We start from the raw sequence: 20,117 nt of genomic DNA, 5'->3' as shown, positions 1-20,117 counted from the left end.
TTTCTACACCAGTTTTCTGCAGGCATGCCATAAGACAATGGCCCAATTTACTCAGTGTGAGCAGACACAAATCTAACTCCAGCTTACAGCAGGTTTCAGTCTGGCCCACAGTATTTCATGAAGACTAAACAGATTCATGACTAGTTACTGTAAACTAACCATGACAATTTTGAATGGTCTCCCCTGGATTTTGGTTTCTAAATCCAACAAATTGCTATTTTCCACTGAACAGTCAGAATTACAGCGGATAGATAATACTCAACGTTATGTCTGTTTTATGGTTTTACTTAAATGCTGGCACTTTAAATAAGTGGTTCCACTTTTAGTCAATGCCATTTTAAGAGCTCAGTCCTGCTTCCTCCTACTTCCTTTTAATATCATAATTGGAAACAAAATGCATGAATTCTGAGATATTAAGTTAACTCTGTAGTTGGAATTTATTTGGCATTCTTTCTAAAAATGACGCTTGTTTTAAAACTCTAATTCAGATTCTGATCCACCTTTATTGTAATCCCAATAAATCTCACCAATTAAGCAAGGCCAGGCCATTTCCGACCTGATATGTCAGTACCTTCAAGGAACACCAAGACGATGCAGAAAGCAGCTCTGTGATTCACAAAGTGGCATTCTCTCCTCTAATTAGGGCTTGGCTAACTTACATTTTATAGCGCTCTAACGTGCTGGCTCAGGGGGGTGAAAAATCACCCCCCCGAGCGCAGCAAGTCAGAGTGTTTTAAAGCGCTAGTGTAAACAGGTTCCGAGCGCTCACGTGCAACCACACTCGCACTTCAAAGCGCTGAAGTTTCCAGTGTAGCCATGCCCTCAGTTACTATTAAGCCAATTCTCTAGACAGGTATCATGGGAAGAACATTATAGCTGGTGATGCTTTATTTCAGGTGTGAGGTAAAATAGAAGTCCTGACTATTTCTGGTCGTTAAAGGTCCCATTTAAAAGTAGAAATGTTATTTCTAGGGCCCTGACTAAATTTAAACGCCTGTAATTAAATTCTGCCAACTTCTAAAGTTTCAATGAGGTAGATTAGGTCCCAACCCAGAAGTGATTACATTACAATGTGGTGAATGTTATGCCTTTACTATACCCTGTACCTACCTTACCTAACATTGCAAAACTGTTGTGAGGCTTAAATTACTTACTTGTGAAGTGTTTGAGATCCACGGATGAAAAGGCTACAGAACTGTGAAACGCTACTATTGTAACATGTTTTCTCAAAAGCAACCACCAAAAAGTTTAACATATCGCTACTTGTACTCTGTATTTTTTTATTTACTCTTAGGCGATGGCTACACTAGCGAACTTACAGCAGTGTAGTTGCACTGATGTAGCTGCGCAGCTGTGAGCTCTCTAGGGTAGCTGCTCTAACTGATGGGAGAGAGGGCTCCCATTGACTTAATTAATCCAGAGAGACTCTAGCACGGCTACTCACTAGGACATGTCACTGCTCAGCCACCGCCACCTGTCTCATGCACTGAGGGAGCCACGGCTTCAAAGCCCCATGACAGCACAAGGGGTTACCATGTTGTCTGATGGCAGATTTGGAATAATGGGAGAAAGTGGTTATTTTGAAAGAGGGGACCACCATCTTCCTAAAGGCAGCATGTTGCCTCATTTCCATTGAGAATAAAAGGAGGTGGCAGCCATTTTAAAAGAGGGCAATTCTTTGTGGAATTTTCTGAAAAAGAACAGTCTTCTTCAGCCCTTGGTGAAGAAAAAAAACCTTTCAGTTGTGAAGTCTTCCAATGTAGCCTATGCATTTCAGTGAGTTTTATCTCTACAGGAAGTTTAAATAGTCTGTGTTATTAAGATCATTAGGGACAAAAAATGATCTGACACCTGGTGCTAAATTTCTTCAAGGATCCATTTTTAAATTAATTTTAACTCAAACTAATTTACAGATTTACTCATAAATGCCCACAAAAATATTGTGTGCCCAAGGAGTAAGTGCTGTCATTTTGAGGAAAATACATTGTATTTGTTATACATAACACAGTCATTGAATCTCTGATTTAAGTGCAAAACTCATCTCAGACTTAACTATTAATGACAGGTCCTCCTAGCAGGAATCACAACCAGCACTTCCATAATGAATGTTGGTCAGTGAGGACCAGTTGCTATGTTAAAATACCATATAATCACAGCACATACACCATAACAAGAAGTCATTTTCTAGTCTATCTTTGCCAGAACACATTTTGAATACAGGAGTAGGAAGGATGGTGCATAAGGCACGAAACTGGGATTCAGGAAACAAAGATTCAATTCTTTGCTCAGATACAGATTTCCTATGTGGTGGTGGACAAGTCATATCTGTACCTCAGTTCCCCATATGTAAAATGAGGATAATGTTCTCGTACCTGACAGAGGTGTTGTGAAGATAAAATTAGTTATTGATTTTACGGGCACACCAGACCTGCACTGGTCCATCTGGGGTTAACACCACGCTATGGGCAGAGGAGGCCAGGCTTTCACGCCCCTGCTGGACATGCTTCAGCTGGGACCCAGGTATAAAAGAGAGAACCTCTGCTCAGTAGGGGATGACCGTTAAAGAGGGAGGATGCCAAATCTCCAGCCCGGGAGCCACCAAATCTCCAGACTGTGGAAGCCAAAGACGCTGAGACCCAGGCAAACACCAGGACAATGGAAGGCACGGAAGAGTGGTCAAGGCTGCTCGGAGCAGCCCAAGCGGATGAACCCTGAGATGCTGAGGATGCCTGGACCGCCACATGAGGAGACGGGATAGAAAGTGGCCCAGGGGGACAGCCCATAGGGCCGGATACTGTCAGCATGTTGCAGTGGGATCCCCGCTAACACAATGGTGGAACTCTCCACCACTCTTAGGGCCCTGGACTGGGACTCGGTGGAGTAGGGTGGGCCTGGGTCCCCTTGCATCAGTGGTGGGCAACCTGCAGCCCGCGGGCCGCATGCAGCCCATCAGGGTAATCCACTGGCGGGCCGTGAGACAGTTTGTTTACATTGACTGTCCGCAGGCATGGCTGCCCGCAGCTCCCAGTGGCCTCAATTAGCCGTTCCTGGCCAATGAGAGTTGCCCACTACTGCCCTATGTCCTGCTGCCAACCCCACATAAGGGTGTCAGCTTCCTGACCTTAGGCTGTGTGCCAGAGTGAGAATGTCAGACTCTAGACTATTTGGTGCTCCACCCTGCCTGAGGGCCTGAGCCCCTAGACTGATTGGTGTTCCGTCCTACCTGAAAACCCAAGGCCGCCAGACTCGCTCTGGCCATTAGGCTACACTCCTCCGAGGCTAAGATGGTACAAGTAAACCTAGTTACGGGACTACAACAGCCCTTGCCTTGCCCCCAAAGTAGGATGGGACATACCAATCCCGTGACACCTAGATAGATAGATAATTGTGGATTTCCTTCACATGATGTTGCAATTGGCCAGATGGAGAAACTGCATTAGTTTCCTGCTTGCTGAACTGATCCTGCACCCCAGCCAATGAGTATTTTAAGTAATTAATACTCTTAAGTAATTAAGAGTATTAATTACTAATAGTATTAAAAACTGTGTCAAAACCTGAAGACCTTCAACTAGCAACGGCTCTAGGAACAAACTAGTGAAAATTATTATTTATTATTTGTATAACTGTAGCACCTAGCATCCTAGTCATAGACAAAGACCCTGTGGTGCTAGGTAGTGTACAAACACAGAACAAAAAGTCCCTGTCCCAAAGAGCTTAACATCTAAACAATGACTGGTGTTAACATTTGAGGATAATCATATCCTGTACTGGCAAAATATGCTTTACAATATTACAAACTGTATTGCACAGTACTGATTTAGGACTTGGTCCTTCAAACACACACGACTAACTTCAGTCACAATAGTACTGCCACTAACTACTGTAACATATCATTTGCAATACTGTACAACACAGCTGGCCAGTACGGTATGAGACAGAAAAGGGTGCAGAATCAGGTAGGCAGACAGGAAACTAACTAACCCAATGTGACTCTCATCTGGCTAAAGTTACTCAGTTGCTTACAGGATCGTGCCCTTAAGTTGTACGGTGCCAAATCCCCACAAGCTGCGTATCCACTTGGCATTTGGTTTTGTACTGTGGCTTTTTTTTTATTATTGTCATTGAAGATGACTCTAAAGCAACCAACCGCCCACTGTCCTGAGCTGACACCGCTAGAAGCAGTACTTCATATCAGCTGCTAATAAGAAATGATGTCTGTGGAAGAATTTCAATAAAAGGTTTTTAAAGAAACATCATACTGGGTTTTTTGTTTGTTTTTAAAGAAAACCTATTCTTTATCCTATTATTCCTCACAACCTTGTTTTTGCTCTTCTAATTCTTTCCCTTTTCCTCTCTTTCTTTTCTCCCTGAACCCACCCATGGGCTTTTGTCTAGTAATGTGGTCTAGTAGTTAGATCGGGGGGACTGGGAGTCAGGTGTCCTGGGTTCTGTTCTCAGCTCAGATGCCATAGTGATCAGCATGGGATAAAGATATAACAACAACGTTCTTAATTTCCTGTTTTCCCTGCTACTTTCATCGCTCACACTTTTGCCAGTACAGCCTTCACTAAGAAGGGAACTGGGATTACAACTAGCTGTGGGAATGAATTAAGGGAACGTAGAGCACCACTGATTCATGAGAATACTGTATCATCCATAGAAAAAAGCTTTTTTTCAAGACATTCACCTTCTTTGTAGCCCAGAATGCTCTTTGGGAAGAATATATATGCAAAATTTGGTTAAACTATAGTGCATATGCCTGTTTATTATGACCCATACTAACTTTACACAACACCAATATCCATAACAAAGGGTTGTTACTAAAATGCACAGTATTGAACAGAAAGGTGTAAAATATTCCTAGCTTATTAAACCTCAGTAATTATAATAAGGCTTTTAGCATAAAGAATCGACTTAGGGCTTGTCTACACTTACCAGGAGATCAACGAGTCATGATCGATGCATCGGTGGTCAATTTAGCAGGTCTAGTGAAGACCTGCTAAATCGACTGCAGATCACTCTCCTGTCGACTCCTGTACTCCACCTGATTTAGCAGAGTAGGGGGAGTCGATGGGAGTGGACCCCACGGTAAGTAGATCTAAACCACATCGATTTGAGTTACGCTATTCACGTAACTCAAATTACGTAGCTTAGATCGAATTTCGCCTGTAGTGTAGACAAGGCCTGAGTAGTAGTTCTATATATCCAAAGTAGGAAAAATACAGTTGGTTCTAAATATAAGTTCAACCCTCCTTATAAATAATTTGAATTCTGCCTAATCTGCCAGATAGAGGGCTTGATACACAGCCCAGTGGAGTTAATGAACAGACTCCCATTGACTTCAGTAGGTATTTGATCAGGCCTTTCGTTATTTATGTACAAGTAGGTAAATACTAGAGACAAAGTTGCAAGTATAGTACATAACAATAATTTCTTGTACAGTGTTTGTTATCCATACATCTCAGGACACTTTCTAAAGGAGAATAAATAACATTATTTCCCTTTTACAGATAGGGAAACTGAGGCACAGAGAGATGAATTGTCTTGCCCAATCTCTACGGATCACTTCTGCAGCACTTTTTCTTTGCCAGTTGAGAAGTAGAACCCATAAATTTACCCTCAAACCATCTTTTTCTATCATAAGAACACATTATGAGTTCACTCAAGCTACCAAACCAGCCATTCTAATTTCCTGTAGGTAGAAGACTTGCAGTGGCCTCTTGGGGGAATTATCTCCCCAGTATTACCATATGTTCTTTCTTTTATTCCCTGTCCTTACTGTCCTCTCAGTCCTGATTTATTTAGTGGCTGACAGCAACACCTCCACACAGACCTTTCCACAGCAGACACTGTGGCTGCAAGTGAAGTGCTGAATGAGAAATATGCCCAGCACCTGCCATTTGAAAGAATATGAGCATATCACCTCAGCAACACACACTATACCAGCCCAGGGACTTGCTGCAGGTCCCACTCCCAAATCTGCTGTTTGTTGTCACTGCACAGATGGGTCAGCACCCTCTGATAGCCTGCCTTTGAATTTTCTCTCCTTTATTAGGCTACTACTTCTGGCACATCAAGATTCTGAAACTTGCTGCCACTGAAATTGCTATTCCCAATCCAGATGGTGGTAGGAGGAATTGAACTGTGGTTCCTTTGTGCAGAAAGCCCTAGATAATAGCTACCAGCATGCAGAACCACACACCAATTTCTGGTATATATTTTGTTGCTGTTTCAGACCCAAGTCTGGACCTTTTTAATCATTAATCAACAATTCAGAGAAAGAGTATATTGCTGAATCCAGACAGCAGCCAATACAGACCTCTAATACATTATGGATTCCCTGTCAGTACATTTATTTATTGTTTGCAGTGTTCCTTCTGAAAATCCCTATGCTCTTTCGCTTACAACTGAAAATTAGTTGAAGAAAATATTTAACTGGATTTAACAAAGTAGTGCATCTCTTCTTATTAAAATATGTTAAAAAATACCTGAGTAATGAATTACATTCTATATAAAATGTCTTTAAAGTATAATTCTTGTCATTTACCACAATTTTAACAAAATATTTAGAAAATATATCAGTAAATAAAATAGAAAGGCACTGTTTATTTAGTGCTGATGTATAGTTTTTCCTTAGGAAAACACCCAGTTGTTCATTTTATCATTATTGTGATAGTATAATAAAAGTTGGCTATTAGCTTAGAGTGAAATGAAGATACATTTGTCTTTATTTCCAGCATTCACCAGGATTTTTCACTGTGGCATAAAAATAAGAAAGACCTCACTGTTCTGTGCTTAGGCTTTTATACTTTACACAAATGTATCAATGGACCTCGATTTTTGCAGACTGTGCAGCCATGCTCTGCTATCAAATTAATGTTAAAATATGTATGTCCTGACTTCTGATTTATGATATCATTGACAAATAGTAAAAAGGACAGGCATACCATAAAGTTTATGGATGGAGTGATGGCATGCACAATGATGTCTCATAAAGAATAAGGGGGGGGGGGTATTTATTCTTGTAGATTCAAGAACTAAAATACAGATAGATGGCTGCGTGCACAGAATTTTTCATAAATATCCCATAGTGCACCCTGTTGTACAGCAGCCATACATTAATTAGAGCATTCAGCAGACACTGCAATGTGTTACACTCACCCAAGTGAATCTTCATTTTTCACATGTAGGGCCTTACTAATTAAAATCAGCTTTGCAATTAAACGTGGAAAATTGTGTTAAACTTTCATGCGTGGTTTAGAAAAAAAATGTATTTATTTTTAGGGTATTTTATTTTGATGCAAATGAATTTTCCATCAAAGTGAAACCAGTAAAAGGGAGGTATGAGGATTTCTCTTTTTTTGTATTATAGATGCTCCTCTCAGTTGCAAGTTGCAATGCTCCGCTATCTCTCTGCCAGTACCTGGCCCTGTTCCAATGCTTTTAGTGAGTGCTATCTGTCAAGGCATGAATAATACAGCCCCTAGGCTGTCGGCAGAATCCAAATGAGGCATACATCAGGAAGCAAGCACTCGACTTTAGCTCCAGAACATGCTCCTGTGAAGACAGGCAATTATTCACCCACGGCTGCAGCCATGGCAATCAAACTGGTGGGTGAAAAGGTATATGAAATGAAAAAATTTGAATAAGAAATATGGCACAACAAGCCAGAGAAAATTCAATAATTTTCTAATAGAGAGATATTTGAGTCTTTTAATTTTCAAGTTTGGAGTTTGAATTATTTTTCTCAGTCTGTTCTAAAATGGGCAGGACTAAAACAGAATATATAATACCAAAACAATAATAGCGTGATTTTTTTTAATTAAGAGAGCATGGCTTATTGTAAAGTATGTGCATTTTTTAACAACAAATCTTCTGTTTTAAGGAACAGATCTCATCCTTCAAAAATTAAAATGATCACAACATGTCTATCTGTACAATTTCATAGATGAAAGGACCAGCGACAGTACAGAAAGACAATAAACAGAAGTTAATATCAAGTAATACTTTGGTGGGTAGTCACAAAGCAAAATACTTTTATAGAGTTGGTGATGAGTCATATATTATAGATCCAAACATTATTTGTGTCTCCTCTCTTCACTTTTGTGATACTTGTTTGCTTCTGAAAAAGGCTTCCTTAATGTTACATGGAGAAAAATGGGGCAGGGGGAAGCCCTATACTTCCAACACGAACTTAACAAAGAGCACAAAGGATTCCTGTCTGAATGAAATGTTTGGGTTTGTTCTGTTTATTTCAGCCACATTCTACTTTTTCTACACTGCAACACACGGTTAGGGATCCATCAATATTTCCATTTTAAATCTGAAGGATTTATGATTCAGCCTTAAAAATTCATTCTGCACTGAAACTTAATTTGCATGGTCTTAGACTAGGAATGTTTTTTTCCCCTTACCAATTTCCCATACAACAGTTTCAGCTGTTTGCAGTTATACATATTAAAAAATTACTGCTCTACCAGTTTAAAATTGTTTTCTTCTCATATTTGTTAAAAATGGTTTTCATTTTGAAGCATGTGGTATTTGGCAAGTGATTAGTCCATAATAGAACCTAATTGCTTCTGTTATTTAAGGGGGGGAGGGAATTAAGCAACCATGTTATGGAGGTTTTAAAAATAGGCCGTTGCTCGGACTCACTATTTTTTTAATGGAATCTAGTTAAGAGTTTTATATGATATACATATTTTACATATTTATATGATAGACCATATCCATCTTTTGCATAAATAATGTGCATTTTAATACAAAATTCAAAATCCATAGAAACACAGTAGGCTTTAATACTTCCAAAACTGCCATTTACATCTACCAGAGAAGTAACAGTGGCCACAGTTTGCTCTTAGTTACACAGGTGATGTGCCTGCATAATGAAAAGAAGAATTTGAACTCATGCCGTTTCATTTATTGTTGTATATATAAGGGCCGGATCCTGTTTCCATTAAAATCAATGGTAAAACTCCCATTTATTTTAATGGAAGCAGGATCAAACCCAGGGATGTCTTCAGGTATTTAGCTAACAATCACACGTGAGATACTTTACCGGTGTGAGTAGTTTACGTTTACTGGTGTGAGTAGTCCCATTATATTCAGTTTGACTACTCACAAGCAAAAGCATTTGCAGAATCAGGACCCATAGCCACTCCTTGAAGTCACTATTATTATATCGACAAATAATTCATAATTTTTCAGAGTATCTAATTACCATGTGTGGTTAAACAACAGTCCACAGTGGATCTGAGGGGTATCAAGTAAATACTTGCCAAGAAAGAAATCCAGGCAGCATGAACCAGTGGATAGTTTCTGGACTGGAACTCAAAAACCTTGGGTTTTATTCCTAGCTCTGGCACTGACTTGCTGTGTGACCTTGAGCAAGTCACTTCGACTCTCTACTCCAGGGTGGCCAAACCTACTGCCCTTCTGAGCCACGTATGACAATCTTCAGAAGTTCGAGAATTGGGGCATACCAGCCAGGGCTCAGGGCTTCTGCCCTGTGGGAGGCACCTGCCGGTTCTTGGGGCTTCATCCCCGCTCCTGCTGAAGCCCTGAGCTCCCGCAGGTGCGGCTCATGGGGCTGAAGCCCCGAGACCTGCTGTCCCTGCTGGGCAGAAGCCCCTACCCTGGGGTCGGGGGCGGCTCCATGAGCTGCACTTAACGGTAAAAGAGCCACATGTGGCTTGTATGCCAGTTTGGCCACCCCTGCTCTATGCCTTTGTTTCTGCTCCCACTCACTGTCTGTCCTGTCATTTTGTAGTGCCTGATACTGCAAAGGTTTATTCACATGTTCAACTTTACGCACTGTGAGTAATCTCAGTGGCTTCAATGATATGTAGCGTTAAACACATGCATAAGTCTTTGCAGTACCAGAACCTCAGACTGTAAACTCTTCAAGATAGGAACTGCCTCTTATTACGTTGTATTCCCTGTCACAATGGGGCCCAAGTCTTGGTTGGGGTTTCCAGCTGCTCCTATTATATAAATAATAACAATATGGGTAAATTCTGCTCTAAGTTACATACGTACAACTTCTTTGCAGTCAGTCATGTTGCATGTGTGTAATTTCAGAGCAGAATTTGGCCCAGTGAAGCAAAAAACGGACATATTTGCATGAATCAGCACAATCAACTGCTACCATTTGTTCGGTCAATGTCAACATTGGCCCCAATCCTGCAATTTGATTCAGGCAGGGGAATCCCTATGACTGAACCATGCCCCATTCACTCACACAGATATAAGGATCCACCAGTGATGACACAATTGCAGGATAAGGAGTACTTGTGGCACCTTAGAGACTAACCAATTTATTTGAGCATGTGCTTTCGTGAGCTACAGCTCACTTCATCGGATGAAGTAGCTCACGAAAGCTCATGCTCAAATAAATTGGTTAGTCTCTAAGGTGCCACAAGTACTCCTTTTCTTTTTGCGAATACAGACTAACACGGCTGTTACTCTAAAAATTGCAGGATAGGAGCCTATATTTATAGAGATTGGGGTTTTTTATTATTATTATTAAAAGAAAATCAGGGATATAAGACACCTTGAGGGATTTAAACCCAGAAAAGCTAAAGCTATAAACATTGCTTTCCCTACCACCTGCTATGTTCCCACCAAAATAATGAAGTGTCAGCCCAAAGATTTGTCTTACATTTGTATGTATTTACTTTGTGGGTTTCAATTAAATATATCAGAGTGATAGACACCATGTGAAGCTGGATAAAATTATGTCATAGTGTGTTTGTTAAGAAAAAAGGTCACAAATCCCAAAGAACTCAAGAGATCCCAGGAAGAAAAAAAAAATTACAAAATTCTGGAGAACTGCTAAACAATTTCCGAGCGGAAGCAAACACCTTTCATTCATAATAAAGAGCTGGTCTGTTATTGTGAATAGAAAGGTCATAACCTTATTAAACTCTGTTCTGTGAGGCTAAATGAAATTGAGTTACGTTTCATTGGAGATATATAAACGTCTTGAACACACATCTGGAATTTTTAGACTTTTTGATTTTCTTTTACATAAAATGTTTATTTTCTCCCCCTGTCCCTGATAACAACCAATATTAGGAGTGTGTGTGTGGGGGGGGGGAGTTTGAAACAAGAAAAATATTTTCAAAATTATTTTAAATTATTTATTGATAAGATTTGATACAATAATTGAAAACCAATCTTTTCTGAACCAGAAACCATGTTGTGAACCCCAACAAAAAATGGTTCCTAATCAAATTAATAGGAGATCTGCTAGTTGAATATAATCTGAGTAGTGGATTGACAGTCACGGTGTTAAAAAAGAAGAGACATTCTTTAGCAAGCAGAAAAAAGAGTTTTTGATACGTTTCCAATTTTTCTGCTTTGTGAGTCCTCCACAAAAAATTCATTTAATTAGCAACTCTGAGATTCAGTCTGTTCTTGTATTGACACACCAGAATCATGTCAAGGAAGCAAAATCCAGAATTAATATTTCTAAACTGCACCTAATCTTGTCCAACTTTACAGCTATTCCCTGTGCTTCCCATCTGAAAAAGGATTATAGTGTACGTACACACACACACACACACACAAACACACGCGCACACAGAGGTACAGCAATTCAGAAGAGACTGCTGTGACTGTTCTGTTCAAACAAAATTTCATTTGGAAATTGTTTCCTTAGTTTGATTTCAGGAAACATGTTTTTGAAAACTGAATCCAAATCGCATGAAATGCAAAGAAGTGCACTCAGTTAATTTTGTATTGTTTATTTCCTGTGGAGGACATTATAACTTTATCATTTAACTGTTGACTATTCATGGAATTTCTGAAGAAGAAAAAAAGGGGGGTTGGTGCCATTCATTAATTGCTGATTAGACTTGTATTTATATGAAGAAAATGAACAAAAGAATGATACGTTTTGAAACTGGAAGTCCTAAATAGTCTTAAGGAATGTGATTTTTAATATTTCTGCTAAATTATTCAAATCTCTGATAGAAATACAAAAATGAAGCCACCTTTACTTTTATGGACGACAACATGATTAGAGCAAGAAATTTGAATATGGTAATAAAGAAACCAAAATGGTTAACTTTTCCTTTAAAACAGCATTCAAAAGAATTTTTACATGTTTATCGCTTTTATGGTCTTAATTTTTAAAAAAATATTTGTGTGGACTTAACTGTGGACTTATATGTCTTTGAAAAGAAACTCAGATAGTAGAGTAGATTTATACATCTACCTTATACCTTTGGTTCAAAAATTGAATTAGTTATTTTAGTTTAATCCTTAGTGGATATATGTAATTTATTACAAAATGGCCACTGAATTTCGCATGAAATATTTATTCTTTAAATAGCAATAGTTTCGTTATAATCTGACAACAATACTATTTACAAGAATCAATAATGAAAAAATACAAAAGTTTAGAACAATTTCATGCTAGATTAAATAACTTGTTCCAGTTCAATAGAAAGAGGGCCAAAATGTCAGCCATTTTGTCTTCTACATTGGTTGTCATATGAAACAAGTTAAATAAAATGTACTCCATATATAAGAAAAATTCAAAAGCTTATTTACTAACGGGTAAATTTTCACAATATTGTACAAGAAATGCTTGAACAAACTGCATAAGAAACCAAAGTTGTTTATCTGCATGTTCCACATGCTATTTTGAACATTTACACTGCAAACATAGGAATGTAAAGATTATATTCTAGACGACTTTCAGACATAGGTATACATAATGCAATCCTGCCTTGATGTATTATTAGCAATTAATAGCTAAACACATTCTCCTTCTGGAGATTTCTCCACTCACAGTTTAGGAGCTGAAGTAACAGTATTTACGACTAGAGTATAATCATCTGAATTTCAAAGTCTCATTATCATGGATCTGTCCTAGACTTTGCCCTTTGAATCTAACCTCATCATTGAACTCTCTGTACTCAAAAGCTTATGCTTTCGTTCCAGTTATGAACTACATTAAATGATAGAAGTCACGCTGGCACCAAAATGTCAATAAGGTCAAATTTTAATTTGCCACACATGAACTACAGAACTGCATACAAACACTGAGAGAAGATGGGAAGCAGAAACAAGTGTTCTCAGCAAAACAATGTGATAGATTTTGCAAGACATTCAAGGTTACCACCTACCTGATTAGGATGCATATAGAATTGTGGTAAGTTTGCTAAGAGAGTTTGGGACTTGTCCTCATTTGGATAGTTTTAGTTTTTAATTTACATTGTGCTTAAATGTGATCACATTTTTAAATATTTTGAGCATCCTAATAAAGGATATATATATAAACGATAGAAAGTAGTTGGAAAAAAAGAAAGAGAAAAGAAAAAATGTATGAAACTGAATGGCTTCTAGAATATCCAATCCCTATTTTTTATCATTGGTTGGGTCGTTAGCAAGGTCAAGTCAGATAACTTGCTTATCAAATCTCTTCACTATATACAAAAAATTACAGATATTACCTTCTGTGTCTTGCATATTTGCCACTAACATGACCACTGCCATCACAACCAGGAGTAGGACAGCTGCAAAAAGGAAAGAATTAATTATATAGGTGCCGGTATGCTGCAGGAAGATGATACTAAAAGCAGGCAGTAGATATTACAGAGATGGAGGGCAACAAAGACAGAAAGAGAGAAATCAAATAACTGAAGGGAAAAAAAGAGGGGATGCTTTTTATTAGCAAGTCTCAGGGGAATTAATTTCATCAGTGCAGCAGGGCATGAGCAAACCACCAATGAACTTGAAAGTGCATTATACCCATTAAAAGGCATGAATTTTCTAAATTGCTAATGGGGATACATTTTACACTCAGAGCACTAACCTGAACAGCTCTTGTATGGCTGGTTCCACGGGAACTGCAGAGAGATGGAAAATATATAAAAATTTATCATCTATTACAAGTACCCTCCTTCTACAGAAAATTACCAAAAAGATTGTATAAAAGCAAGGGTCAGAATGAATCGTGCAAAGAGATTCTGGAGGATGAAGGTCACCCTGAGTGGGGGCCTTGAGTGATTTACTGAAGCAAGAGACGTACCTCGAACACCTTTGGAGCGTGTGCGATGGCGCTTCTCGTCTGCATCCACCTCCATCTGGGAATAGATTAGCAGGCAGTCAATGTTCTTATCCTGCATGCACAGACTATCAATGCACAGACTGATACAGTCTCTCACACAATTTATTGGCAATATTTTAATTCCATTTTATCCTGTAAGGGAAATTATACTTTAGAAAGGATTTTTAGGATCCCTATATTTGTTTAAAAACAGAAATTGCATGGTGATTTTTGCTTTAATCAGTCTGCTTGCATGCCCTCTTTCATAATAGATTTTGTAAAACTGTAAAAGTCATAAATGTCCTCTATTTTTGAAAGGATTTTCTTGACAGGAAACCCAGGTTACTTGGATATATTTTTTGCAACAAGGGTATAATACATTTCTATATAGTTTGAAACTAAGGTCAAGTAGCCCCATTTCATAGCTTGCCTTATTACAGGTGGCTTTAGAGTGGATAAATAGTCAGGGAATAAGAGAAAGGAAAAGAGAATGAGATGGGAACAAAGAGACATGATTGGGGTACATAGGTCTGCCTGGTACTATTTAATATGAGAGGGACAATGTAAGTAAGGTAATACCTTTCATTGGACCAATTTATGTTGGTGGAAGATACAAGCTTTTGAACTACACAGAGTTCTTCAGGTCTGTGAAGCTCAAAAGATTGTATCTTCCACCAACAGAAGCTGGTTCAATGAAAGATAATACCTCACCACCATGTCTCTCTTATAACCTGGGACCAACACATCTACAACATCGCAAACAACTATTTAATATGGATTTTGGTCTTTTCTTGATGTATCCCATTGATTAGGTAAATACTATCAAGTCTAAATAAAGTGCTTAATTACTGAATGTGGCTATATCTGCCTCTTCATTTTATAAACAGGACTCCCATCTGGGGTGATGAATTATGCGATAGTAAATATTCTGGCACTCTTATGTCTTTACTGGTCAGATAAAGGGTTTCCCATCAGATCTTAGCTGGAAGCATAAACAGTGACCTATACAAGTTTCAATATGCTTGTGTGGCTTCTCCTAATCCCTCCATTCTCCAAATAGCATCTGATCCAATACATCTGCATTGGTCCCAATGGATCTTCAAAAGGGCACTCAGTCCAGTCTAAGAGTCGTTTTAATCCTCTTGGTCACAAATACAGATCTTACTGGAATTTGTTGAAACAAAGGCCATAACAGGGAAAAATATATTCCATCCCTTAGGTGCAAAGTCTGGTGCAGCAGCCACCTGAGATGTAGAGACACTGGGTACTGAGACCCAGGTAGGTCCACACATATAGGAGTGCTATTGTAAAGGTCACAAGCAAAGCTTAGAAATCAGGAGCACCAAATTGGATGCAGACAACCCCTAGGGGGTTTGTTTTCCAAAGACCACACACAAAATTGGTTGTCAGTTTATGGTAATATTTGGATTGACAGCTGAGACTGCTGCTCTCAACTGTCTTATGCAAAAGCACAGGGATTTGTACCCACAATCTTTTCACAATGGCTCAGATATGACTAAAGAATACCTTTAAATGCGAAAACCTCAGAAACACAGACTCATACAACTTGCAATTAATCCTTTACACCCAACTCCACTAATTGTTGTAGCAGATTATTGTTATTTATTTGTATTCCCATACCACCTAGGAGTCCATTGTGCTAGGCACTGTATAAACACAGAACAAAAAGTCAGTCTCCACTGTGAAGAGCTTACAAACTAAATACAAAAGCAGAGTGAACAATGTGATGGTAGTTCCACAATTTTTTGAGGGGGACGAATTAGTTAGGAAAAGATAATCTTATGGAAAGGGAGAGAGGACACTGAATGTAAAGGATGTGGGGGAGGGGACAGGAAAGGGGAGAGGAAGAAGAGACTGTGAGGGATCGGGAAGGGAGAGGGTTAGATCAAAAAGCCAACCAGCACAGGGCAAAGGAAGTCCTGTCAAAACTGTAGAAAGTTCTCCAAAGGACCTAAAGACCCCTACTTTGTCTGCTTCTGTCCCTACCAGATGGAATCTCTGGCTGGCTCCTTTTTGCAGCTTTCTCCCAAGCCCACATGGCAGGGGCAGGGGAGACATCACCTGGGTCCCAATGTCCCTAGAGTTGGGGGAGTCACCACTGCACAGTTCTGAGTCCAGAAGGGCAGCATGGGAGAGTAGGTCCAGTTGGACCCCATTTCCGTCCTCCTGCCTGCCAGTGCAGCAGTCCCTGCTTTGGCTGTTTCTGCCTCTACAGGTTTGAGCCTCTGGCTGAGATGAGGCCAATCAGCACATGACAGTTGGTTAGGTCTCCCCGTCCTGTGGTAAAACCCACAGGAAGTAACTCAGGGGCAGGAAAACTCAGTGAGGATCCTTTCATGGAGCTCCCCACAACCATTTTACCTTCAGGGAGGGGGCTGCTCCTGCACTGACTAGGATCTGGAGCCCCCCCAGAAACCGGGATCTGTGGAAGGGAAGTGACATCCTCACAGAGGCGCTGTACCTCACCTGGTTGGTGCCTCTGGTCCCAGGCAATGTGGTTCAATACCTCCTCCTAGGAAAGACTCTTTAAATTTAGGTACTTATTCTGCAGCAAAGTGTCGGAATTAGGAATTCATCCCTAAACTTTGGAATCTCTGTAGGGCTAGAGAGAAGACAATGTGCATTTACCCTAGCCCTCCAGCCCCCCCTCAGGCTCTGTGAGGTCTTGGGAAAGGCAAAATAGTGCTACAAAGGCAGCTGAACTCCATTTCATATGGGAGACGTTAGAACTGTGTGTGTGTCATTCACGTATTGATTTGGTGACACAATCCCTCCCCAGCTTCTGGCCCTGCATGATGAGTTAAAGAGGTCATCAGCTATGTTGCTAACACCTTTGGGAGAAAACTCACTTAAATTCTAAGTCCAGCCTTGACAGGATGGTTTCTGATAAACGTGGCATGCCTATCACCGAAGTGAAGACAGCCGTGTTTGTGACTGTTTCGTGTAACCTAGCTACCACCTTTTCCATGCCTAGCATGGAACAGCCTGTTTGGCATATCACAAAAATCCATCACATGTGCCACATTCTTTTCACTTCACTGACAAGAAAGCAACATACTGCAAAGGCCTAGAAGTGGAGTTACCTGTGTGTGGTAATGTTTGGAAAACATTATCTGGCATAATCAACCGTGGAACAGTCTGCTGAATTAACTGTTACGATCTTAGCCTGATAATACAGACATAAATGTGCTTCATATAGTGGTAATCCCAGTTAAGATGATATTCTGTGTAAATTCAGGTGCAGGACAAGGAAGAGGTTGGTTTGCCCATGTTTGCCAACCAAATTAGCTATCTTGATTCAAGAAACCCATGTGTATCTCTAACCCCAGATACAGCTTCATGTATACTAACCACACTGATAGCTGAAGAGGAGGACCACAAATTTGTCCATAGGTGAGATCCACAATACTCAGGTCCAAAGAGGACTTGAAATGAGAGCCAGTGTACTTATGCATGCATCCACAGTTCTCTTGAAAGGAAGATTTTGCTTAAAGGACCAAATTGTGATCCCACCCCAGTGCAGGAACCTGATGACGTGGGAACTGGTGGAGGGGGAGGAGGCAGACTGAGTGATAGAGTGTCCACACAACCAAGTTCAACTGTCCTATGTAGGGGTATGTAACAGCTGTAGATGCTGTTACAGCAAGTGAGCAGTCACAGAAGTAATGTACCTGCCTTCCTAGCCATCTATGACGTTGGGGGCAGAATTCAATGCTTCTTGGAGAATCCCTCAGCAGTGTCCATTTCCTCAGGTTTTGTTAGAGATAGAAGGAAAGGATTTTGGCCTTAATGAGTAGGAAGGAGTTCATCTCAGGAGCCCTACTTTCTACACAAAAGTTACATTCCATGACATGTACTTACATTTTCATGGAACATTGGGCCACCTTCTCTGGAGAAAGGAGGATGTATGGCTTGGATGAAAGATTAACTAGAACGGTCAGGAGTAAAGCTGGGTGGGAAATGGTTTTCCAGTCCCATGAAAAGTTTTGAGATTTCAAAATGTTTCCCATTTTGAACTGGGATGAACCCCATAGTCTTTCAAAGTTTTTATCAGCATAGCCAAATAGCCTAATGATTAGGTTGCCCCTCACTGGCAGAAAAGGGGATAAAAGCAGCCCTAGGGAGGCTGCACTGGAAGCAGCCAATCAGAGAAGGGCTGAAGGGAGCAGCCAATCAGAGCGAAGCAGGCCCATACAAAAAAAAGGAGTTGCAGGGCAGAGGAAGGCAGTTCTCTGCTGGGAGCCCAGGGAGGAAGGCCTGTGCCTCTGGAGGGCTAAGAGAACTGCCAGCACCCTGGACAGAACAGTACTGCTAGCCAGAACCGGGTGAGCGGCAGACAGCTCCTGGCTGGCTGCTGGGATTTGCAGGCTGAGGCCCTGAGGCAAGGATAAAAAGGATGGTGGGGCCAAAAGATAAGTGGCCAGACAATTTGCTGCAGTAGCCACCCACTAAGGGAAGTGGATGAAGAGCGGACTGCAGGTCCCCCAAAAGTGGAGCACTGCCCCTGGCATAGCCAGAGGGCTGTGTCGCTGAAGAGGACACCACCGTCCTTGGAGAGATTTGTATCCTAGAGCAGGAGTGATGGTGGTGAGGCACTACCCAAGGAGGGTGCACTCCCATGCAGAGCTAATTCCCAAGACAACCCACAGGAGTTGCCAGAGTGGTGAGTCTCACCCCATTACAGAGACCTACATTCAAACCCCTGGTTCAAATCAGGCAGAATAGGGACTTGGACGTGGGACTCCTTCATCCAATGGCAGAGCTGTACGCATAAGGCAATTGGGTATTCTGGAGTTTCCTTGTCATTATCTATGTTGTATTTTCTGACAAAAAATAGTTTAATAGTTTAAAAAAATAGTTTAAAAATTCCTGACCAGCTTTAATCAGGAGGACTTTAAACTAGCATCTAGGGAGGAAGATAATAAGAGGCCAAGTACAATACATATGCTCAGACATAGAATCAAGGTAGCTTGAATGTAAATAATCAAGCCATCAAGGATGTAAGAAGAAATTCTTCTACTCCCTATTTACCAATGTTAGAAGCATGAGAAATAAACACGAGAAATTAGAAATAGAATCATAGAATATCAGGGTTGGAAGGGACCTCAGGAGGTCATCTAGTCCAACCCCCTGCTCAAAGCAGAACCAATCCCCAACTAAATCATCCCAGCCAGGGCTTTGTCAAACCTGACCTTAAGAATATCTAAGGAAGGAGATTCCACCACCTCCCTCGGTAACGCATTCCAGTGTTTCACCACCCTCCTAGTGCAAAAGTTTTTCCTAGTATCCAACCTAAACCTCCCCCACTGCAACTTGAGACCATTACTCCTTGTTCTGTCATCAGCTACCACTGAGAACAGTCTAGATCCATCCTCTTTGGAACCCCCTTTCAGGTAGTTGAAAGCAGCTATCAAATCCCCCCTCATTCTTCTCTTCCGCAGACTAAACAATCCCAGTTCCCTCAGCTCTCCTCATAAGTCATGTGTTCCAGTCCCCTAATCATTTTTGTTGCCCTCCGCTGGACTCTTTCCAATTTTTCCACATCCTTCTTGTAGTGTGGGGCCCAAAACTGGACACAGTACTCCAGATGAGGCCTCACCAGTGTCGAATAGAGGGGAACGATCACGTCCCTCAATCTGCTGGCAATGCCCCTACTTATACATCCCAAAATGCCATTGGCCTTCTTGGCAACAAGAGCACACTGTTGACTCATATCCAGCTTCTCGTCCACTGTAACCCCTAGGTCCTTTTCTGCAGAACTGCTGCCGAGCCATTCGGTCCCTAGTCTGTAGCAGTGCATTGGATTCTTCCGTCCTAAGTGCAGGACTCTGCACTTGTCCTTGTTGAACCTCATCAGATTTCTTTTGGCCCAATCCTCTAATTTGTCTAGGGCCCTCTGTATCCTATCCCTACCCTCCAGCGTATCTACTACTCCTCCCAGTTTAGTGTCATTAACAAGAAATGCTCATTAACAAAAAGAAATTGACTATTACTGGTATTGCTGAAACCCGGTTAGCTGCATGGAATGTTAAAATCA

At 40.6% G+C, this 20,117-nt stretch overlaps 1 protein-coding gene across 19 annotated transcripts in view; it reads right to left on the bottom strand.

The window, feature by feature from the left end:
• The window catches only part of MYT1L (myelin transcription factor 1 like), a 387,237-nt gene that overhangs the window by 139,391 nt on the left and 227,729 nt on the right, over positions 1-20,117 (bottom strand). For all 19 annotated transcript variants that reach the window (XM_037894144.2, XM_043542308.1, XM_043542307.1 and 16 more), the window contains exons 3-5: positions 14,042-14,096; positions 13,826-13,859; positions 13,464-13,526 (exon numbers count right to left, since the gene is read on the bottom strand). In XM_037894144.2, coding sequence (XP_037750072.1) covers positions 13,464-13,526; positions 13,826-13,859; positions 14,042-14,096 — 152 coding nt within the window. The remainder of the gene's footprint in view (positions 1-13,463; positions 13,527-13,825; positions 13,860-14,041; positions 14,097-20,117) is intronic.

The sequence above is a fragment of the Chelonia mydas genome, chromosome 3 (assembly GCF_015237465.2).
Source record: "Chelonia mydas isolate rCheMyd1 chromosome 3, rCheMyd1.pri.v2, whole genome shotgun sequence".
NCBI classification, from domain to species: Eukaryota; Metazoa; Chordata; order Testudines; family Cheloniidae; genus Chelonia; species Chelonia mydas.
This window is presented reverse-complemented; position numbering and strand designations above follow the sequence as displayed.